The sequence below is a fragment of the Lycorma delicatula genome, chromosome 9 (assembly GCF_047948215.1).
Source record: "Lycorma delicatula isolate Av1 chromosome 9, ASM4794821v1, whole genome shotgun sequence".
Taxonomy (NCBI): Eukaryota; Metazoa; Arthropoda; class Insecta; order Hemiptera; family Fulgoridae; genus Lycorma; species Lycorma delicatula.
This window is the reverse complement of record NC_134463.1, coordinates 30450346-30475562: the sequence shown is the minus strand read 5'-3', so window position 1 is coordinate 30475562 and position 25217 is coordinate 30450346. Positions and strand designations below refer to the sequence as shown.

General features: G+C 29.2%; 1 protein-coding gene across 3 annotated transcripts in view; it reads left to right on the top strand.

Annotated features, from left to right (window-relative positions):
- The window catches only part of LOC142329846 (trehalase-like), a 96229-nt gene extending 75240 nt beyond the window's left edge, over nt 1–20989 (top strand). Inside the window, exons 10-12 of one of the 3 annotated variants that reach the window (XM_075374709.1) lie at nt 5492–5651; nt 15574–15640; nt 20773–20989. In XM_075374709.1, the coding sequence (XP_075230824.1) occupies nt 5492–5651; nt 15574–15640; nt 20773–20917 (372 nt within the window). In that variant the 3' untranslated portion in view covers nt 20918–20989. Of the gene's footprint in view, nt 1–5491; nt 5652–9724; nt 10621–15573; nt 15641–20772 lie in introns of those variants that run through there. The other 2 variants (XM_075374711.1, XM_075374710.1) reach the window with 2 other exon arrangements.
- Nucleotides 20990–25217: the final 4228 nt, after the last annotated feature.

Sequence of the window (25217 nt, the reverse complement as noted above, 5' to 3'; positions counted from 1 at the left end):
ACTTGACTCGGCATCGAGATATATTCCCAAAACATCTGGGATACTTACGAAGCGACCCGTTACGTGGTGGAACGATGAAATAAGTGAAGCTATAAAAAGAAAGAAAAGAGCGTATAACGCCTTTAAGAAACGTCCTACGATAGATAATCATATTGCCTTTAAAAAATACAGGGCGTATGCAAAACAACTCATGATAGATTCAAAGAAACGATCCTGGTAGCAATACGTGTCATCCATTGACAGAACTACTACTGCATCAGACGTTTGGAGGAAAGTGAAGGCGATTTGTGGGCGTAAAAACTTTGCTCCCATATCTAGCCTTCAAGATGAAGATGAAATTAAGGACACTGCAAAAGAAATTGCAGAATTATTATCCAATCACTTCGAGGTGGCCAGCAAAACGGCTAACTACGATGAAGATTTTCGGACGAAAAAAGCAGCAGACCTTGAAGGTCTACTAAATTTCAGAACTGAATATAATTACTCATGACAATGTACCTTTTAAAATGGAAGAATTCGTGAAAGCGTTGGAGAAAGCAGGCAACACAGCTGCTGGTCCGGATGAAATCCATTATAACATGATCAGGCAGCTGAATACCACTGTAAAACGCAGATTACTAGAACTATATTATCAAATTTGGCGGGATGAAATGTACCCGCAGCAATGGAAAAAAGCAAATGTTGTTCCAGTACCGAAGAAAAATAAAAATTTAACAGATCTCAATAGCTACCGTCCTATTTCTTTGATGTGCGCTATGGGAAAAATACTTGAAAAAATGATTAGTAATCGACTCGTTCGGCTTTTAGAAAAAGAAAACCTAATATCACCATATCAAGCAGGTTTTCGACAATACCATTCTACCACTGTACAAATGATCTATCTTGAGAATATTACATACAACAGCTTTATTACAAGGAAACGCTGGCAAGAGCCATGGGGCTCTTGCCAGCGTTAAATACAAGGTTGGATCTCTCTCAGGAAGAAATAAAAAGGAAGCCAGCAGTGATCATCCAACAGGAATTTTTAGCAACCGTCAGTAGCTACAAAGAACATATTAGAATTTATACTGACTGTTCTGAAACCGAACGTGGTGTTGGATGCTCCATATATGTAAATGGAGAAGCCCACTTTTGGAAACTGCCAGATATGGCCAGTATCTGTACGGCAGAACTTACTGCCATACAGCAAGTTCTTCGGTACACAGAACACTATTGCGAAGAGAGAATGCTAATATGTTCCGATTATTTAAGTGCACTTGTTGCAATTCGGAACAAGAACATTATGGATGTCCTAATTGCAAACATCCTGTCCATTTTGTATGTTCTAAATCAACGAGGACAGCGATGCGTATTTGTATTGACTCCAGGGCATTCTGGTATTGCAGGTAATGAAAGTGCAGACGAAGCTGCCAGAAAGGCAACAGTCTACGATGTTTTGGATGCAATTCCTGTAAGGGTGGCAGATGTTAAAAACTGTCTAACATAATAAGAAACAAGTGGAATACTGATTGGAGGAGTTTAAATACAAAATTAAACTCAATCAAAACTTCTCTGTATAAATGGAAAAGCTATGTGAAGTTCACTCGCCGAGAACAAGTGGCTGTGACCAGACTTAGAATCGGTCACACGCGAGTAACAAATTCATATTTGTTAACGGGCGAAGAGAGACCAGTGTGCGCTGTTTGTAATAAAACACTTACAATAAGGCATCTAATGGATGAGTGGTACTATATATGAGGACCTCAGAAAGAGGTTCTGGCTAAGACATAATATTGCTGCTGATTTGGATAATGAAAATGAAGGAAGTTGCTTATTTACACGCCAGTGGACTTCTTAAAAGTCTGTAAAAGTGGAAAATTTAAAGGTGTGTTAAACAAACTCTAAGAGATAGTTTTATATATATAAGGGAGTCTCGAAGCGTGGCACGTATAGTGGCGGGAGGTAGCCCTCTTGCCTAGGCCGCCCTGGCTCGCCTGCGTGCAAGAGCAGGGAGTCAAGGTGTGTCCAATGATGGCATGGGGGATCCTCAAGGGTGGACTGTGGGTGCGAGGCTATGGGTAAGCGCCATGCATGCCTGTAGCCAAGTAGGTCAGGACCGGGAAGGGCAGCCTCCCTGCCGAGGGGCTTTTTGGCTGTCCTGAACAGGTTGTCAGATTGCTCTTATGACGCTGGGTTGACCCCGATGGGTTATGTCCTACGGGACTGTTTTTAGGGGGTAGTCAACTGCCACGGCATCCTGAGGGGACTGATATGCTGCTTAACAGCAGTTCTGGTCGCCTCGAGGGTGCTTAAATAAATAAATAAATAAACAAGACAGGTAGAAGGAGATAATGGTATTGTAAAGACTTGTGTTTTCCATTTATGTTCTTTGTGATATTTTCTCAAATTTTTAAGATTGGGGCCCTTTACACTCCATAAGTGTTGTTTGTTTATTGTTTTAGATTGTTTTTTTGTATTTTGTGCTTTTAAATAAAAATGTAAGGGCCCTGTACACCCTTACATATGACAACCCTGTTGGTGATACTACCTCTTTTTAAGAATGTGATGAAGGTTAATGACCTTAGCAGTCGATGCCCATAAAACAAAGGAAAAAAAAATAATTTGTTATTATTATAGAGGAAGAAAAATACATTACGCACCATCAGAGAACTGATTATGTTGATCCCCAATGTGTGGAACTCCCACCCACTAAAAAACCTAACCTCTGTTCACAGACAATTAATCCACCCCAGAACCACCTAACTGCTTTACTTTGGGATGGTGTCCCTAGATTTCCCACCCCATGCACCTGCTGCTTTCTCTTGCTTATTTCATCCTGGTTCAATTGTTCCTCTTCAATCAATATCCTTCTTCTTCTTTTGTAGAATCAGTTCTACAAAATTCACAATCTTCTGTTAATTAAACTCACTGGAGGGCATCTTCATCAGAGTTTCTAGCATTATGTCATCAATATCAGCTTGCAGTCAATTTCTCTTGGTGCTCCATCTATCACATTCATAAAAGATGTGCTCGACATCATCTTCTCTTACATCGCCATATGGGCACCCAGAATTATTGGATTTATTTATCTTAAATTCACCCTTAATTCACCAACCACCATCCTTCCTATAACTTACAGTTTAGGCCTTGCAACTCCCTCTGGCGAGGGGGAATGCATTGGAACAACTAGGGCCTCCAAGAGACGCATTCCAGCTAGGCCAGAAGACACTAGCACCAACAGGCCTTCAGCGGACAGACTGAAGGAGAATTGAACCCAGAGAACAAAGCACATACGTGGCTAGTCTTCCAAGGTCAGCTCGAGTAAAGTTTTCAATCTGATCTTAAGGATGGGAACGCAGTCCAAAATTCCATCTATAAACAATTTAAATGTATAACCGACAATGTTAAACAAATACCGCCTGATTATTAGAAAGACCCAGCAGCAAGAAAGTTTTGTATCTTGCTCTGCAATTATAGGGGATACATAAATCTCCTGCTGTGCTTGCATTCCATTCACACTACATAGCAATTGGCTAACCTCTTCCTTAATTCTAAATTCAGAATTCTATTGGGCAGTAATACTCTATTCTTATTGAAGGCTTCCTTTGCCATTACTATACTTCCTTTTATTTCCATTGCATTCCTCTATCTGTTGTACATATAAACATTTTGATTCTAAAAACTTTGCAAGAAAGCTGACCACATTTGAGAGGTATCAGCAAGAAGATATTTCACTGTAGTTAAATTCTACAGTCACTTATAATTGGGTAGGGAGAGGAATTTTTCAAGGGAGTAAAACAATTTTTCAATTTAAATTGGTTTAACAGATATTCTTATGTTACATTACCATAAATACTTGTTATCATATGTTAATTTCTCCGTGAAGTTTTTTGTTGTACAAGATTGGTTTCAAATTGGATTCAAATACTTCACAGTAGTTACATGGATTTATATAAAATTTCTTGTTTTATTATTATCCATAATTGTGTGTTTAAATTTATTTTAAAGTCTGTCTACCTATAATTAATAACACAAAAATAACTATAATAACTATAATTAATAACACAAAAGCATTAATCAATTATAGATCTTTAAAAGATTATTTGTAGCTTTCATTTTGTTAGTATTTCCTGTATAGCCTAAAAAAACTATTTCAAATGTAATTTAGATTATGATTCCCAAAACAGTACTGAGTACTGAGCATGAGATAATATCAGTCTGATATGTTAATTTCATATTGCTTATTAATCTTATAGCAAAAATATTTAGAGCAAGATGTATGTATTTTTGGATGTTACTGACATAAATAAATATCATAAAAAATTGGCTACAAATACCCACAAGTAAGTTCTATATCTTTTTAATAGTAATATTAGGCATTATTAAAAATATTAAACACTAGGTAGAGTAATAAAAGACAAGAACACTTACCACAATGTTCAGTGCTATCAAGAATTTCTCTCAGTATTAGTGTAAAATTATCATAAAATTTACACTTTTATTTAAAACTTGTGTTAAGTTAAAATATTTTTTAAAAGATAACATAACTGACTTTGTTATTATTATATTTATTATCACCGCCATAATAGAAAATAGAATTTCTGTTATTGCTTATTATTGTACTAAAATATTATACTTTTTTTATTATACTGAACATGTTATTTTGTATTTTTAATATATAATATTATAATTTTCAATATTTTGTAGAGAATATTTAATAAAATTAATCTTAAATATTTATGTTGCTTAAACACAGACTCAGATTAAAAATAAAAGTCAAAAAAGAAAATCAAGATGTTTTTACTGTTTAAAAACTCTACTGAATAACCTTTCCTGCATGTTAACACCAGAGTTTAGATTCCTTTACTGTTTAAAAGAAGGTTTAGAAAGACTGAATAAAGAAAAAGAGGTCATTTTGAGAAAGAGAAAGGTCTTTTTGTCATTTTTTAGAGAGAAAGTGTCATATTTAGAGACATTATGGAGTGAAAAATGAACTCCTTCAAGTAATATTACAAGGTTATATAGAGGGTGAATAGGAACCTGGCAAGAAATGTATATCTTCATTGAAGAACTTAGAACTATCATCTATTTCATTTATATAGTTCATCTATGTACTATAGTTCATCTACTATCATTAATCTCTTTACTTAGGTTTACCACAAACTAAATTATATTGGGCCAGGATGATCACCAGTGTCCACTTGGATAAAATACGTAAAAAAGACAACATAATGTTTTTTTGGTAGGGGAATTCACAACCACTTATTCATCAACAAGAAAGAAAATCACTTTCTTCTTCATGAAAATTTTTCTTCAATTTGACTGAATAGATGCGACAAGTTAAACTTTTAGTAAGAATGATTATAATTTTTAATATAGAGACTAACTGTTAAACAGAATCTGGTAAATTAAAATTTTCAACTTTGTTTTTCAATAATTTGACAGATCCTTGCAAGAAGCGTGATATTTTTTTTAAATTATTTTATTTTGTATAAATATTTTTTTGTTTTAGTATGATGCACTTAGACCTGGTGAAACTGGTGAAGGTGGAGAATATGTTCCACAAACAGGGTTTGGTTGGACAAATGGTGTTGTATTAGAATTATTGGATAAGTACGGGAGTAGTAAGGAATTTGATGTTGAAGCTGAATTAAAGATGAAGTATCCACAAGGTAAATGAGTAAATAGCTTGAGACTTAGAATTTTAAGTTCTATACGTAGCATTTTTGTTTTTGTTCAAGTCATTTAACATTTATTTGCTGATAAAAAACAACACTAAGAGTAAATGCTGTTTATTATAATTTCAGTTTGCTATTTTTAAGTGGTGTATACTCGATTGGATTTAGTAAGAAAAAAGTATCATTTTTAAACATTTTTTATAAACTTGTTATTCTTTTTAAACTTCCATTAAAACCATTTAATAGCTAGAGATCTGTAATGGTAAAAGAGAAATTAAAATTATTTTCTGTACTATTAAAAATTTGTATTTTAAGGAAGAATATAAACAAAGACGTATTATATCATTATTTTATAATCATACAGAATCTTGATTTATTAACTCAGTCTAATTTGGAGACTTTAGAATCATAAAAAAAAGAGAGAGATAGATTCACAGATAAAAACAGGCATATACTTTTTGTAGCTTATATATTAATTTAAGGAATCCAATTCTAAAGTTAGTCCATCTATTTCAGCATTATATCATTTGGTAATATTATTAATTAATTAAATAATTTTAAACTTTAAATAGCTAATTTAAGTTGAAATTTTTAAAACAGCTTTATCTTTCCAGACATTGGTAGGCTTTATGTAAAACAGAAGACATATAATATAGAAAGGCCCATAATTTCAGAAATTTCTCCTAAAGTATAAAATATATCAGTGTATTTTTTTATACTACATAATGCTGATAATTAGGAGTCATAAGAATCATTATATAAAAATGCTTTATATCATAAGACTTAGTATAAAATAGAAGTTTTAAATAAAATCTTAACTAAGTTTACACTTATTTTACAATGTGTTTTTAGACCATAAGCTTCTTCTTAATCTGGTTCTAAAATCAACAATTGATTTTAGTTTAGATTATTTTATTAATAAATTATATTTTCATTGTATGTGAATTTGTTTTGGGTACATGTAACATACTTTGGGTATTATTCTCATACATGTTTGTGTTCTGTTTATTGTTTGATTACTTTAGAAAGCATGTTACTCATAAGCAGAATTGTGTGAACACTAGAACCATCTGAGAAAAACATCAATATATTTATTTTTCATTAGGAGCAGTTTTGCAGTTATTGTATACTTAACAGTTACAGACATCTGCTTTCTTAGTTATAATAATAACTAAGAAAGTTGATCTTAGTTATTATTTCAAGAAATAATACTTTACTTTTCCATCTAATAGTTCTATAGCTCTAGAAGGGAAAGTATTGAAATTGGTCCAATTTGGGCATATGTGGTTTTGACTGGATCTTGATATTTTCACACCTAAGGAACCCAAACAATCAGATGGAAATTTTCTAGATGTTAATTTTCATATGTACGTTTGTTTGATGTTGGCCTCTAAATCACCAGAACTACTGAACCGATTTTGACCAAACTTGGTCAGATTACTTCTACACATGGACATTGATGACATTAAATTTTCTACTTAAAAAGTTAAGGGGTGAGAATGTGGAGTAAGGTCACCCTCAGTATCTCAAGATTTCACCTAATTAAAGTCATATCTTCTTAGGTACATTTGTTATCAATTAAAAAATAACAATATTTGCAAAAAAAAAAAAGCTCTAAACTATTACTGTGTTGTGACAGTAAATTAAAAATGTTTAAAGTGTGATAGAGTAACTCATTTACATTACATTACATGTGTAACAATTTGAAACTAAATTATTTTAGTGTCGAGAGTTGCTGCTAGTACCACTACACCAGCGCAAATTAAATATGATGTGCGTGCACGCTTTTGTTAGAATTATTGAATTAAATAAACGAAAAAATATTATATTTAAAAAAAAAACTTAAATATTTTAAATTAAGTTCTGTGTGTGTGTGTGTGTGTGTGTGTGTGTGTGTGTGTGTGTGTGTATACATATATATATAGTAACTGAGCACACCGTAGGCGAACACTTGGTGATGGGTGATAGAACTTTGTGTGCATAGATGTATATAGGTATATTGTACATGTATATATGTGAATGTATATCTCTTTTATATGGTATAGTCAGTACATTCCCAAAACCAAAAGAATAAACACGTGGTGCACGTCATTAATATTACCTTTCAAAAATTATTGAATTTTTTTTTTATTAATTGTAGGTACATCAAATTCACATTTCATCATTAAATTCATTTAAATTCATCATTTAATACATGAGCAGAAATTTAATTTTCAGGATAAAATTAAAACAGTTTAAAAAAATTTATAATTCATTATAAATGCACCATTAAAACATTTTAAACTGTTGAAAACTAATTTTTTTTCATCATACAGTGGATTCTAAGGGTTGCAATGTTGTAATGTATCGTAAATTATAATGTTTATTCTAGACATTTAAATGATTTTAAGCTACAAAACATTTATCAACTATAATTTTAACAATTTTTTTCATAAGGGGTGGTTATTAAGGGGTTAAACATTGTAATAATCATAAATAATATTATAAACACTAAAGGGATTTTAATTCATTACAAATGCAACCATTAAAACGTTTCAAACTGATCATTCTTTTTAATTTCATCATAAAGGGTGGTTTCTAAGGGTTGAAACGTAGTAAAACACCATAAATTATATTCCACAACATAAAAGAATGAAATTTTACATATTTAAACATTATTTCAATCTACAAAACGTTTAAATCTAAGGTTTTTGAATTTTTTTAACAAGGGGTAGTTTTCACCCTAAAAAAACAAAAAGCACACTTCAGGAACATATAACTTTTGAAGCAGAGGATTAGATAAATTTAATTACAAATTTTCATAAAAATCGATGTTGTCTGAAAGAATTTTGAGGTAATACTCTTATTTTTACCATCAAACATTGGACTATGTATGTTTAGGTGTATGTATATTTTTATTTTTGGTCTGTGGTTTTGGTTTATTGGTTGTAGATTCTTAATGTTAGTAGTTTTGTTTTTTTCTTTATATTTTGTTTTGCTTTTAGTTAGGGTTTGTTTTTATTCATTCTCGATCGATATTGCCTGTTGGGCTTGCCCCTTTTTACTGTTTTCGTATTGCTAGAGTAATTCAGTTCAATCGGTTTAAATCCCAAAGGGCTAGTTACGGAGGGGGTGGAGTGGCAACTGCAACCATCATGGAGGGTTCTTCCCCTTCAGGATCAGGATGTTGTTTTATGTTTTGATGGTTATTCAGAAAAAAGTAACAACATAAGCAGTTGAGTTTTTTAACAGCTTAAAAATTAAGTATTTAAGTTCTTGTTCAGTTTGTTTGTTCTTCTAGTATCCACAGTGGCAGATATATATGAAAATATATATATTTTTTATACTTGAGATTTTAAATCTACATACATACATATACTAATACTTTTTTCTTATTTTTGAACATAGGAAATTTCAACTTCTGCAATTATATTATTTATGTTTTATTTTTTTATAAATATTAACATAGATTATGTATTACTATATTTCTGTTGTTTATTATTTCTATTTTCATAAAGATCATATAACTATGTTATATTATGCTAACATTATTTTATCAAATAACTTCTTGTTAAGAATTCATGGTTGGGTCAGGTACAAGACATTATTAAGCCAATTTTTGTCGCTTAAAATAACTATATGTAATATTGTTTTATCATTATTTTTTTTGTATCATTGGTGTTTATTAATGCAACATGTATCTTCTTGTAAATCCAAAAGAATGATGAGTGCTTTTTCATATTCAGTTCATTTTCCTTACTGTACAAATCTTTATTCATATGATTTGTTTTCAAGAACGACATCAATTTGTAACAAATGTATTTTGATTTTTATAATTTTGAAATAAATTCTTACTATATTTTTTAAACAGTTTTTTCATTTAAATACTAATTATTTTTCTAGTAAAATTGTTCAAACGGTTGACATTTATATTTCTTTATGTTATTAATGTTCACAAGGAGGGTAGTACGACAAACTGTTTTATGAATAATTTATTTGTTTCACAGTGACTGTATTTTTTTTAGCACAGTTTTTGTACATTTTTTTGTTAATTGAATACTATTTTATTTTGTGTGGTTTTTTTACAGATCATACCATCAATAAAAAGAAGTTAGATAATAAATATCTAAAAACTGAAAAGGATCATTTAGCAAATTCTATATTTTTATGGTAGTATAGATAGACTTTTATTATAGTTCAGTTATTGTGGTTTTTTAAGTATTATTTTGTTGTATAATTTATGAACAGTGTTCTTATATTTATTGTATTCCTGAACAATTTTACAATTACTGAGTTGTGTTCCTATTATACATGTATATATTCAAATACTGTACTTAATATTTAATGATTTTACTGTGTGTTAAGTTTTTTTTTGTATAATTTATAAATATTAGATTTTATTTTGTTTCCTAAAGAAAGTAGCTATATTAACTAGTGTAGCTAATTTAACTAAATAACTAGCTATTTTATTATTGGAGATAATATTTTTTTGAATTGTAGACTTTATACATTGATGTTAGGTTAGAATTGGTAATTTATTTAAGAATAGAATAGTAACATTTTACGCAAAATTTTCATTAGTTATGTTTTTAACTTTTACTCTCCTACCTGTAATTGAAAGCAGTATTTTTTTTTAATTGTCCATGTTTTAAATATATAAAATAATTAATGATTATATGTTGCTAACATAAATGTTATATATTTATATCACCTGTATGTGGTTATAATTTAGGTATATAGATTATATACAACAGCTGATATATTAAATGTAAGTAATTTAAATCTGTATGAATATTGTAATTATGTATTTTGGATTACTCTTAATCTTAAGTACAAATGTGTAAATGTGTGAAAAGTACTTATGTTTTTATTATTGTACCTTAGTAAAGTGTATTGTGCATGATTGAATAATTATTTTTTTTACATCTAGTAAAAAATTTGTATTTTTTAACAGTGTCTATTAAATTATATTATTTGCATTAAAGTTTTTTTTTTCTTTTACCATTTGTATTCTACATAAATTTCAGTTATATTTGTTGGGAACTCATTAGATACGGTTTGTTTTCTTGTTCATATGCTTTATTATTTTGGTTTTGGCATTGTTTTATATTTAAATGTTAACTGACAATGACTTCTACTAACTGTATATCAATAGTATTCAGTTTATCTGTTACAGATAAACTCTCTCTTCTTACATTCTTAACTTCAGTGATCTATGGGGAAAAACATGGATCTTATTGTTAAATTCATCCTTATGCCACGTTCTTTTATTTTTCAAATTTTATTTCCTGAGATCACATTATAAAAAGCTCACTTTATTAATTGTAATATTTTTTTGTCAGACATTCTCGTTTTTGCCATATTAATATTTCATGAAACGCATTACATTAACTGAGACGTAGTGATTCTCAGCCTTTTTAGCTCCACAACCCCCAAAAAGTACAAAAATATATAATTAAGATTTTGCACTCCCCACTGCAACCAAATAAAACCTAGTTTAAACTGTTTAACTGCATTGATAGCAACGGGTATGAACATTCATGTATGAAGTGCACAAACATGAACAATTTACAGTTCCAACTTGTGTATGTGCTCCTTGTATTTTGGTCCGCTTGCATAATATTTGCTGTGACTACATCATGTTTGAAGAAGCATGAGATACATGTTTGAACACGTCATGCACTCAGCAGTATAAAAGAGATGCAAGGAATTACAGCAGAATGACAGTTTAATTTCAAACGCGACAGTTATTTAATTTTTAAAAGCATAGTTTCATTGAAAATAATAATTAAATAAGGTTTTGGTTTTTACTTCCTTGTACAAAGTGAATGAAGTATTGTGATCGCAAAAAATTTTGGTTTTCAAATTTCAGTAGAAATATCCTTTTGACTAGTTTTAGCATGACATCTACAGATATGTATCTCGCATAACTCAAAAACAATTAGCCATAGGATGTTGACATTTTGGATTTAGCACTGTTGTAACATCTAGTTGTGCACCTCCCCTTATGATTGCAATTGTTGTTTTGTAACTCAGTACCTGGTCATAACAACAGAACAATGAATTTTTGATGTTTTTTATGAAGCTACTAAAATATAACATAGATCTGACAAAACGTATTGCAGTATGTAATGATGCTACAAAGGCAGTAACAGGAAAAAAGAGTGGATTTCTTAAAAAATCAAAAGTTCATGTTATACCAAGAATGGATTGGATGCACTGCTTCCTTCACAGACATGCTCTTGTCACAAAAAATATGCCAAAAAGTCTTAAATTCTTTGTAAAGCTGTCAAAATAGTTAATTTTATTAAAAGTCAGCCATTACAGAATAGGATGTTTGCTAAACTATGCAAGGAAATGGAAGAAAAGAAAATATCTTTTCCATACAGAAGTCAGGTGGTGTAAATTAGAAGTCAAGTGTAAACCCAGTTACTGGAATTGCAAGATGAATTAATAATATTGTTCTAAGATAAACAAAGTCCATTCTCAATCAACATATACTCAAAAATGAGTATATGTTGATTGTTGTCTTCTTAGCTGATGTATTTTTGCATTTAAACAACTTGAATGTGAATTTACAAGGACATAATAAAAACATTTTATTATTGAGAGAAAAAATTAATGCTTTCATCAAGAAGCTTGATATCTGGATTATTCGCCTTCAAAGCAAACATTTTTATACATTTCCACTCACTTCGATTATATTGAGAAAAATTTGGATAAAAAATACACAATTTTTCACCATAGTTTGGATAGCATGAAGATGCATTTGTACAAGCTAAAAATTCACGTGGCGGAGTATTTCGTTGAAGATAAGGATGATTTCACGAAGAAATGGGTACTGAATCTATTTAGTAAAAATGTTGTTGCAGCTGCTAAGTTACTCATTGAGATTCACGAGCTTATTGAAATGTCTGTCAATAAAACGTCAGAAATACAATTTATATCTGAAGATTTAGATGCATTTTTGCTTGTTCGTCAAAGTGAATGTGGAAATGTAGTTACAGAAGCATTGAAATATTAATTCCTTTCACCACGTCTTACCTTTGTGAAAAGTGTTTTTTGTCTAGGATAAATAAAGGCCTTTATCACTAGAAAACAGTTTCCTTTAGTATGTTTCTATCATAGATTCATGTATAGAGAAACTTTTAAATGAAAGACAAACACAACTATGTTATTAGTTTATTTTCTTTACATGTGTACTTATAAATGTAAGAAAAATTTTTATAATATAAATGAGTTTTCTCTCCTAAAATGATTACACGTAAACAATAAAATAATCATTTTAGGAGAAAAACTCATTTAAGTTGTAGGCTAATTTTGCTACTTCCAGTTGAGAAACGCAATATTAGATAAAACGATAGTCTTTAACTGGAACTGGCAAATTGACATTATATTGCAGTTAAAATCTTATAAAAAAAGCTGTCAAAAACATTTTCCATCAGATATGATTGTTTACAACACCTGATGCAGAAATTTATTTCAGTTATAATAATTTCAGGTTAAAAATTATACAAAATTAAAAAAAAGATTATCATAAAAAGTAATTGTTTATAAACAATTATATTTTACAATTGTTTTTCTAATTTAAATTTTGAGAAGGAAGACTGTAGAAAGGTTTTTCCATTCAAAAAATTTTACTTAACTTATACATTATGTTCCAAAAGACACATGACCCAGAGTAAACTAAATTAAAAAAAGCATGTACTAATAGATTGAATTTAAGAACAGATTTTTTTTTTTGTTAATTTTTAAGTGAAGAATTTTATATCACATGTTGAAAGTGTCCACCATCAGTAAATAAGCTTTCACTCTTTTATAAGCTTTCAATACATTTATAAATGCAGATACTGTGAATTTTCCTATATCATTTTTTTTCAGTTCTAGATAATTGATTATGTACTTTTGAACCTCCTCCATAATTAATATACTATATTAATTTTGGTCTTCTTGGGTTTTTTCTATTCTCCCTTTCAATGTTGTATTTACCATATCTTCTGATAATCAGTATTTGTCTAAACTATTGCAGTTGCCTACTTTTAAATACTGTAGTTACAACCTGGTTGTAACTGCAGTTGTTTGTTTTTGTTTTTAATATTTTAGTTCTTGTTTTCTGGGCGATGATAACTTGAAAATGTTATTCGCCCAGTTAGTATAATTTTAAGTTCTTTTTTACATTTGTTCTCCACATTCCATTTTCTCAGGAAGCACCAAATACCTTTCTTAAAATTTTATTGACAGGTTTATTATTTTCTAATATAATATAATATTATATGGTATAATATATTGCCATATGATAACACCACTGTATATAGTATACCAGTTGAGAAGTTAGCTGCTTCTCTCATATTTTGGTCAATATCAAATTTTAACTAAAAAAATTTGTATTATGTGGAGTGCATTTCAATCATGTTTGCATATTGAAAGAAGTTTACCAGATAAAAATTTGAGAAAAGCTTTCTAACATCTACTAGCTTCAGCAATCCATTTCATTAGCAAATTTCAAAATGTTCACTCTTTGCAAAACTCACTCATGTCTGAGTCTCTCATACTCTCTTATAATATTATTACTCTAAAACAATATTATACTCTCTAAAACAATATTATTAAATAAATCTGAAGAGAGTAAAAATCTCTCTGTCTGATTATAAAATCAACCTTAGAAAGTTTAATATAGCTGGTTTTCAATTTTGATGCATCTTGATCTAAAACATATATGGTAAATAGTCTACTTCCTTGGAATAGTAAATTCTTTCATAGACTCTTATTGTTAATTTTATATTATACTCTTGTATAATACTGTTGGAAGTCCACAAATAATATGTAAACTTTAAATAGCAATAGCTCAGAAAGAAAATTGTAAAATTTGTTAAAAGTATATTATTAGTACATTATTGTACTGAAACCTGCTTTTAGTTTAAATATTTTATGTTTATAAAAAAATTATAATGATTCAGTTTCTAAATATTTACAAATATGCTAGATGTGCATTCACTTTTTTGTTATAAAATAATATCTTGCTCAAATTAAAATAACAACATTAAGCACATATTAAAATAAACCTTTACAAGTCACCTTATAGAAATTAACAGAAATGCAAATACATTACAACGTTCAGATTTTATAAATAGCAGGAAAAGGAAAAACTTAGCAAACTTGAACAACTGAAATCTAAATTTGTTAAAATATATTTACTAACAACCTCATATAACATAAACCAATTCATAATACAAACGTACTTTAATCTCACGTACTTAACAAGTTTTTAACCATTTAGAACTTAGTACATTAATGTCAATATTATCTGAGAAAGGAACTACAACATAGTTCTGAAAAGATCTTTTAGAAGCACAAATCAAATTGTACAGAAATAAATAGCATGGTGTTATTATTTTTTTAATAAATATTTAAATTTCCCATTGAATAGAAACAGTTTGTACATATTGATGAATTTTGCACTGTTTCTTGACGGATCAGGTATATCTTGATTTACACTATCTGTTTCACTCTTTTCTATATTGAATTACATACAATTCCTGAATTACAATAGACACAGTCACTTTCTCTAACAGAAATAATGTCTAACATAAATCCATATTCCATATGGTGAATAGAGTGAAGGCATCACAGATAACAGAAATATTAGCTACATTTTGGTTAGTTAAATCTGTACTTAACTCTGTGAAGAAGACAATAAGTAACCACTCCACTTTTAACTTTCACTTGAAACCATGACATGGAATTGCTCATTTTTAAAAATAGACATTAATTAAGGGAAGCCAGTTGTGTCTCATAAAATTACTTTGTACAATTATTACAAATATTTTATGCAAATTTTTATATCACATTTCATTAGCTGATCTAAACACTTCTTAAAATTATTTATTGATTTAATTATAACTTAAAAATAGTTTTTTCATCTATGTTATATTTTTAGGTTTCAGACTTTCAAATTTTGGATATTTGGATTATACTAAAAGAAAAAGCTTTTCGGAGTTGTACCGGTAATTTTTGTTACTACATTATATTTGCTTTATTAGTAGCAATTTGGTCAATTTTAAATAATACTATTATTTTTTCAGTAGGTATTCTTAAAAAGATAAAATAATGATTCAAAACCTGATTTCTGATTTTGAATATTTATTAAAACAAGATTTAATAATTTTATGACTTTTAATATTTTTTTATGGCTTTAGTTCCTTAAAAGTCAGATCAGATTAAAAATATTGATAACCAATGATAACAGAACTTTTAAAAATAAATAGCTCTACCTAGACAAACATTCTAAAACAAAAAGAATAATCTTCATTAACTGATACATGATATAGCAATAAGGAAATATTTTATTTAATTCATTGTTTCTATAGAATATGATGAAATAGAAGTTGAGTCATTCACTCCTGAAAAACCAAATTGAGACAAATTACAAACTTCAGAAATATGGATTTGGAGAATGGTAAAGAAGCTGGATTGAAAGAAAATAATGAATTGGTAGAAGTAAATTAAAAAAAAAATTGAATGCAATACAGAAAAGAGAAGCTAAGTCAATAGGTTGTGTAAAATCATATATTAACTTAAATTTATATAGTAAAATATTTAAAGGAAAAATCTTAGAAAAGAGACACAGTGGTTAGCAAAGAACTTGCTCTTTCTTTCACTGGGTAATTAGTGAAATGAGCTATGTATTATATACACACTATCATGAGGAGAATTGCAATGGATTATACACATGCTATGACATTAAGAATTCACCATAAAAATTGATACAATGGAATTATATCAAGTTAATATCAGTTTTTAAATGAGTTGAACTCAATTTATAAGATTTTAGATAAATTTACCTTACTCAATTTTATAAAAGGATTTTCTCTAGTTTATAAGACAAGAATTTACCTGAAGCAGTAAAGGGAATACCACTTGGCAGACAATTAAGTACCACCAATATATAAGTAGAGTATTTTCTGGAAGATAAATAGTTGAAAATTGTATGGTAATGTTGCAAAACAAGAATTATAAGAATTAGTGTTAAGGAAACTGTTATTATTTGAATAAAAATAGGCAAATAAAGCAAATAAAATGGAATAAAAACAAGCATGTTAACAGAAGACTGGAATAGAGAAATCGACTCTCAGAATTAAGATAGCAGTGGTGAGGAAAGCAATCTGTAAAAAGTTTTGATAAGTTATAGAGTGAAATTGACTACTTGTGTGTTTCAATCATTGTACTTCATAAATCTTTAACATTTACATTACTAAAAAGAATGGAAAAAATTTGTTGGAAATGAATGTATGATAGCAAATGTCAAAGGTGAAATGGGAAAACTCATTTAAAAGCTAAATAATGCTGGAAAGTGTGAGCCATGGTAATTAGTACTATTGCACTGAAATTTGAACAATATGAATTCTAGAAAATTAAAGATGGTATTTATTGAAGCATGAAGCAAATGAAAATAAAAATGTGGTAGAAATTTTTAAAAAAGAATAAAACTAATAAATTAAATATATATTTTTATCTGTGGTCTAGTAAAGCTATTTGTAGAAAGAAAAGGGAAAATAAAGCTTGCAAAACAAATTTTAAACATATGTTTTCAGATTTTGCAAAACTTTATTTGTAATATATTTTTAATAAGATATTTTTAATCTGTGACCTACCTGAAAAATAAAATTAATATCAGTTTTCAGAAGCTTTGAAGAATTGTTTGAAACCTTGTGTTAATACTCTGTTTTTTCTGTAATATGGGTTTTTTAATTACTTTTGTCTTTTATTTGTTCATTAATATCACAATTAACTGACCAAGGCAGTTATTTATTCTCTTTTACCTTTTAATGTCTTGAATCAGGTTGCCTATAATTATTATGTTACATTACACAACATACAAATTTGTTACTTTTTATGCTTTGATGATCTTGCTATATAAGCTTTAAGCTTGTCCATGGGATTTGGAAGTGGAATTTTGTAGCATATGAAAAATGGCATGCCTGACCAGGAATCAAACCTGGAACTTTTGGATGAAAGGCCAAAACATTACCACTCTACCACGGAGATAGGCATTATCTTATCCTGATAAGATGTTTATATACATTTTGAGTTATATTTTGTATTATATTTTTTGTGGCTGAGACTGGATCAAAATAAAAAGAGGGCTGGAGAAATAATAATTTAACAAAGAAATTATTGTAAATGCAAAGAAAAAGGATAGAATGGAGATAATAGTGTTAGAAACCTTTTTAATGATAAAGTACATTAGATTGATTTTTAACTCTATGATACATATAATCCAATATTTAAATAACAATTTTAAAAAATTAAAAGTTTTTTTAAATAGTTCTTTTTAGAAATTATATGAATCAACTATTTCCCACATTTTAATATAGATGTAAGCTAATAACATTCTTGTTAGTTTCTGGTTTCAGAAAAATGTTTAGCCAGGTTTTATACATTTTAACAAATGTTCACAAAACTGTGAACAAGCAATTATGGGAATAATTTTATATTGTATAGTACTTTTGTTTGTTACAAAAAAAAAAAAACTAAACTAAATGATGTTTCAGAAACAGTATAATTATTAAAATAATATTGTGATGAACATATAATAAGGGAATTAGATCAGAAGTAGAGAAAAGGAAAGTATGAAATGGATACCACTGAAAGGAGAGGGTGGCAGAGAAGCAAGTGGTGATATGAAATGGGAAAAGTAACTAGAAAAAAGTGGCATGCAGTGGTTCAACAACAGGAAAATAGAACAAATAAGAAAGAACCATTGCAAAGCCTGTAGGATAGCTTTAGTTGTTATTGTTGATTAGTAACAACATTTTTTTAATTTTTTTTTCATTTATTTGACTGGTTTGATGCAGCTCTTCAAGATCCCCTATCTAGTGCTAGTCATTTCATTTTGGTATATACCCCCTACATCCCACATTCCTAACAATTTGTTTTATATATCCCAAACATTGCCTGCCTGCACAATTTTTTCCTTCTACCCATCCCTCCAATATTAAAGCAACTACTCCAGGATGCCTTAATATGTGGCCTAAGTCTCTCTCTTCTTTTAACTACATTTTTTCAAATGCTTCTTTCTTCATCGATTTGCCGCAACACCTCTTCATTTGCCACTTTATCCACCCATCTAATTCTTAACATTCTCCTATAGCACCACATTTCAAAAACTTCTAATCTTTTCTTTTCAGGTACTCCGATCATCCAAGTTTCACTTCCATATAAAGCTACGCTCCAAACATACACTTTCAAAAATCTTTTCCTGAAGTTTAAATTAATTTTTGATGTAAACAAATTTTATTTCTGACTGAAGGCTCATTTCACCTGTGCTATTCGACATTTTATATCGCTCCTGCTTCGCCCATCTTTAGTAATTCTACTTCCCAGATAACAAAATTCTCCTACCTCCATAATCTTTTCTCTTCCTATTTTTACATTCAGGGGTCCATCTTCGTTATTTCTACTACATTTCATTACTTTCGTTTTGTTCTTGTTTATGTTCATTCAGTAGTTCTTGCGCAGGACTTCATCCATGGAATTCATTGTTCCTTCTAAATCTTTTTTACTCTCAGCTAGAATTACTATATCATCAGCAAATCGTAGCATCTTTAGCCTTGTACTGTTACTCTGGATCTAAATTGTTCTTTAACATCATTAACTGCTAGTTTGAGGTAAAGATTAAAAAGTAACGGTGATAGGGAACATCCTTGTTGGACTCCCTTTCTTATGTTCTTTAATTATTACTGTTTCTGTTTGGTTCCTGTAAATGTTAGCAATTGTTCTTCTATCTCTGTATTTGAACCCTAATTTTTTTAAATGCTGAACATTTTATTCCAGTCTACATTATTGAATGCCTTTTCTAGATCTATAAATCTAGTATGTTGGTTTGTTTTTCTTTAATCTTCCTTCTATTATTAATCTGAGCCCTAAAATTGCTTCCCTTGTCCCTATATTTTTCCTGAAACCAAATTGGTTTTCTCCTAACTCTTCTTCCACTCTCCTCTCAAATTTTCTGTACAGAATTCTAGTTAAGATTTTTAATGCCTGGCTAGTTAAGCTAATTGTTCTGTATTCTTCATATATCTGCTCCTGCTTTCTTTGGTATCATGACTATAACACTCTTTTTGAAGTCTGATGGAACTTTCCCTTTTTCGTAAATATTACACACCAGTTTGTATAATCTATCAATCGCTTCCTCATCAGCAGTGCACAGTAATTCTCTACAGGTTTTCCATCTATTCCAGGAGCCTTTCTGCCATTCAGATCTTTTAATGCTCTCTTAAATTCAGATCTCAGTATTGTTTCTCCTCTTTCATCCTCTTCGACTTCCTCTTCTTCCTGTATAACACCATTTTCTAATTCATTTTCTCCGTATAACTCTTCAATATATTCCACCCGCTTATCAACTTTGCCTTTTTGTATTATAAATCAGTGTACCATCTTTGTTTAACACATTATTAGATTTTAATTTATGTATGCCAAAATTTTCTTAAACTTTCCTGTTCCATCTATTTTACCAATCTTCATTTTTCTTTTCACTCCTGAACACTTTTCTTTAATCTCCTCTTCTTTCGCTAGTTTGCACTTCCTGTTTATAGTATTTCTTAATTGTCTGTAGTTCCTTTTACTTTCTTCATCACTAACATTTTTATATTTTCTACGTTCATCCATCAACTGCAATATATCATCTGAAACCAAAGGTTTTCTACCAGTTCTCTTTGTTCCGCCTAAGTTCACTTCTGCTGATTTAAGAATTTCCTTTTTAACATTCTCTCATTCTTCTTCTAAATTTTCTACCTACATTACATTTTAATATAATGAATATATTTAAAAAGATTACATTCTTTTTATTGTAATTATGTTTGTATTATTTGTATTTTTTTTTAAATTCTATTAATTCATCAACATATTTACCACTGTGCTAATTAAGTTCAAAAAAACAACTTAACCACCAAACACAGCAACAACAAAAAAATTAAATGGTGCAGGATCCCACGAAAGTCGATTATTGGTATTAGATTTTTTTTAGTTCTGTGTTTGGTGGTTGTTTTTTAAATTATGTTAATTTCATTTTATAATTATTTTAAGTTTATATTACTTTTTTAATTTATTATTTAACTTTAATTTATTTTTATAATAGATCTAGTATTGGAACACTTCAAGAGGAACCGACTGAAAAAGAAGGATCATTTGATAGAGACAGATCACAAGAAGACGATACAATAAGTATTGGTAGTGTCACGTCTGTAGCAACCATAGTTAGTACTAGTACTAAATTCAAATAATCCTAAATGTAATCAAACATTTATTGTTTTGTTTGTTATCATGACCCAGTCTTAAAATAAACATTTTAAATATACATTTTTGTTATGAGTTTTTTTTATTAAATAATAAACATACCATAACATACCTGTTATGTTTATGTTATTTTAATGCTATGTTTATTGTATCATTGTAAAATACAAAAAATTTCTTGCATAGATTAATAATTTTCTAAAAAAATTAAATTATAATCATTCAATTTTTCATAAATAATGAGAGTTTTTATTTTTTACTACGACTTTTTTTTAATCTTTATCACTGATGTCTTTTTTATCATTAACTTTCTTTTTCTTTATCCTGTTTAGCCTCTGGTAATCACCTTTCAGATAACACTTAAGAAGATGAATGAGTATGATATGTATGAGTGTAAATGAAGTGCATTCTCAGTTCGACCATTCCTGAGATGTGTGGTTAATTGAAACCCAACCACCAAAGAACACCGGTATCCACGATCTAGCATTCAAATCCGTGTTAAAATAACTGAATTTACTAGGACGAACAGTGGAACTCTCGACTTCCAAATCAGCTGATTTGGGAAGCCCCGTTCACCACTAGACTTTTTATCAATAACTAATAAGGGAAATTTATATGGCTCAATTTTATTGATGCATAAGTTTAAAATAGAAAGATTAGTATTAATCTTTTGAGTACTCAAAGGGATTTGTCAGCATAGTCGATGATTGAAAATAATATAGTATATATCCTGTTATTTTTTTCAATATTATTGAAACAATGAAGAAGTTCGTTAGAACTTCTCCTGTAAGAGTCCGCAGAACTAGACGGTATGGTGAAGTCAACGAACTATATTGACATGAAAATGGGGAAAATATAAGCATGAAAACATTATATTTTAGTTATTTAATTTTTTTAATAAAGAATACTTTCAAAAAATACCACGGGACTCGAATATGTCACTTCCTCCTCAAAAAGGTGGGTTTACAAATTGCGTCGCTAGGTAGCAGTACTTAAAGATGCCTTTGAATTTACGAATGATCTCGTACAAGAACTTGATAATATACTTGAAATAATAAAATGTTATAAGAAAATATATTACAGTTTGTTTTAAGAGTAAATATTCTTATGTAAATGAAAGTACTGAAGATGAAACGATTTTTTTTAATTACCTTACGTCATTGAAAAAAAATAAAAATATTATATTACAAGACATTACAGCTGCTAATCAAACACAAAAAACGCGAACAGTAGGAAGTGTTGCAACTAAGATTTGTTATTTAAAACAGAATAAATTCGATTGATAAAGTTTTTATTCTACAATTAGAACTATTTGAACTAATCGTTGGAGAGATAAAAAAAGTTCACTTAATAATAATATAAAAGTGTGTCCACGGATACGATAAAAGTCGAGAGTTACATTTACAAAGTAATAAGTGCAATATTACATCACGGATCTTCGATTCGTGAAGATCATTATACTAGTTTTATTAAAAAAGGAAAAATATAGTGTGAAGGGAATGATATGACTATCAACAAAAAAAATTGGCCGAGAAATTCAAAAAATGTATATTTGTTCAAGAAAGGCAACAAATTTTAATAATAAATCCATAAGATAAAAATCAATAATTCATAAAAAAATAAAACAATCTAACAAAACACAGTGATACCCAAAAAAATTATAATGAAGATGTAAACCGTACGGTAAGATTCTTGCAGATTTCATTTCATCCGCCCAAAAAACAAAAATTTCTGTAATATAAATAAAACTGATTTTAACAAAATGATACTGATATTAAAAAAGATTACATTTCTATTATCAAAATCTGTTATTAATTTAGAATTTTGTTTACAAAAAAGTACATGTTAAATATATTTTATGTACAATAATAGATAATAAACAATGTTTAAGTGTTCCATATAATAATCAAAAAATTGAAAAATTTGTTAAAAAGCTTTTACCCGCCCGATTTCATTTATTAAACAACAAATTATCAAAAGAATTGAATTATTTCTGTAAATGTAATATGTATTACATTGAATGAAATCAGCCAGGTAAGAGTTTGTATCAATTTTTTTTATTTTTTGCTTATTATATGGAATGCTTAAACATTGTTTTATTTATTATTGTACAAGGTCTGTAAATAAAGTAATGAGACTGGTTTAGAAAAACGTTTTATTACAATCCAATTATACATGGACTCTTATCACCTTTGAAATAGTTCCCTTGGGAAGCCACACAACGCTTCAAATGGTTTTCGCACTCTTCATAGCAGTGTTGGAACTCAGAAACCAGAATATCCTTAAGATGGTCAGTTACATTATTTTTTAATGTTTTCTATTGTTCCCAAATGGTGTCCTTTGAGGTCTTTTTTTAAAGTTGGGAACAGGAAAACATCGCAGGGATTCAAGTCAGGTGAATAAGGTTGTTGAGGAACTAAAAGAATGTTTTTCTTTGCCAAAAACTTATTAATTGAGAGTACATTGTGACAAGGTGCAGTATAATGATGCAGCGTCCAGTTGTCTTTGATGGCTGGTCACACGCGAGCAACTCTTTTCCGAAGTCTTTCAAGAATTTCTCAGTAAACATATTGATTTGCAGTTGTCCTGTAGGCAAAAACTCATTATGGACAGTGCCACTACTATCGAAGAAACAAATTAGCATGGTTTTGGTTTTTGATTTGCTCATTTTTGCTTGTTTGGAATGTGGTAAATTGGAATTTAATCTAAATTGATATACCCTTTTCTGCAGTCATTTTAAATAGCGGGTATTTTTGTCTAATCAGATTTTATGACTACACTGGTATATGATGTATTATTTTTTATAATAGCAATTCTCAAGAGTATAATTATTTGTGTAATGTTACTTATTTGTTGTATTTAGAAAATGTTTTTGGTATAAATTAATTATTATGATTTTGGATGAACAAATTTTAAAAGCATGTTTTCGTTGAGAAAAATTGTTTAAAAATTAATTAAATTCGTGTTGTGATGTACATTCATAATATGGTCTTTTATCACTTTGCAAAATAAGATTTGGAGTTGCAACATCTCTTCTTACTTATTGTTTTGAAGTTTATATCTACTAACAAACAAATTTTTATTCAGATAATTGTTACATAATATTTTTTTTAAATATTGTCGGTATTATCTATTATTTTAGTGGTTCCCAAACTTATCCGATTCTCGATGCCATATGTAAAATTCCAGCAAGTACACTTGTGAAATAGCCAATAATTTTTGCAAGGGTTAAGTAAAATTAAATAAAACACATTTTAGATCATAAAAAAGTGACATCTCCTAGATGTCACATCCCATTTCACTGAATTGAGATTGGAAATAAAAAAATATGTAATATTTCACAGTGATCCTGTAAGGAAGTTGCAGCTCCCCAGGGTGCCAAGGAGCAACCCACCGGGTTGGTCTTGTGGTGAACGCGTCTTCCCAAATCAGCTGATTTGGAAGTCGAGAGTTCCAGTGTTCAAGTCCTAGTAAAGCCAGTTATTTTTACACGGATTTGAATACTAGATCATGGATACCAGTGTTCTTTGGTGGTTGGGTTTCAGTTAACCACACATCTCAGGAATGGTCGAACTGAGAATGTAAAAGACTACACTCATACTTATCATCCTCATTCATCCTCTCAGTATTATCTGAATGGTAGTTACTGGAGGCTAAACAGGAAAAAAAAGAAAAGTGTGCCAAGGAGCACACTTTGAGAACCACTGCGTTATTTTAAGTGTATTGTAAATGTTATCAGCATAAATTTTCTTTTGTGAACTCTGATATCAATGCAGACAGCTTAGTTTCATATTCAAATTTTTAAATTGTTTCCACAAACACGAAATTATTTGTGCTACCTTTATATTCGTATCTTATCCTGCATTAAAAGATTGCATTGCTTATTGATTCACATTCAAAAATATACTTGCAGATTGTATTAATAAATAAATTTTATTCTGATTGTATATAATAATACATTATAAATATCACATCAATGCAAAATAAATTATAAATATAAAAACAAATTTTAAGATAAGAAACAGATGTGATTAACGTCCATATTAATGATTTAAATACAAACTCTAGAAATAATGTAAAGGAATATAATAAATAATGTAATAGGAATATAAAAAACTATTGCAAAATAATTCATCATTTGGAAGACACTATTGAAAATTATTTTGAACACATATTAAGAACATGTTGAACAAGATCCAGAAAAATCATTTTTGTTCTTTTTAAAATTAGTATTATTTCAAATTTCATTGTCATAGTATAGTGTTTCTACAAAATAAATTTTTTTTTATG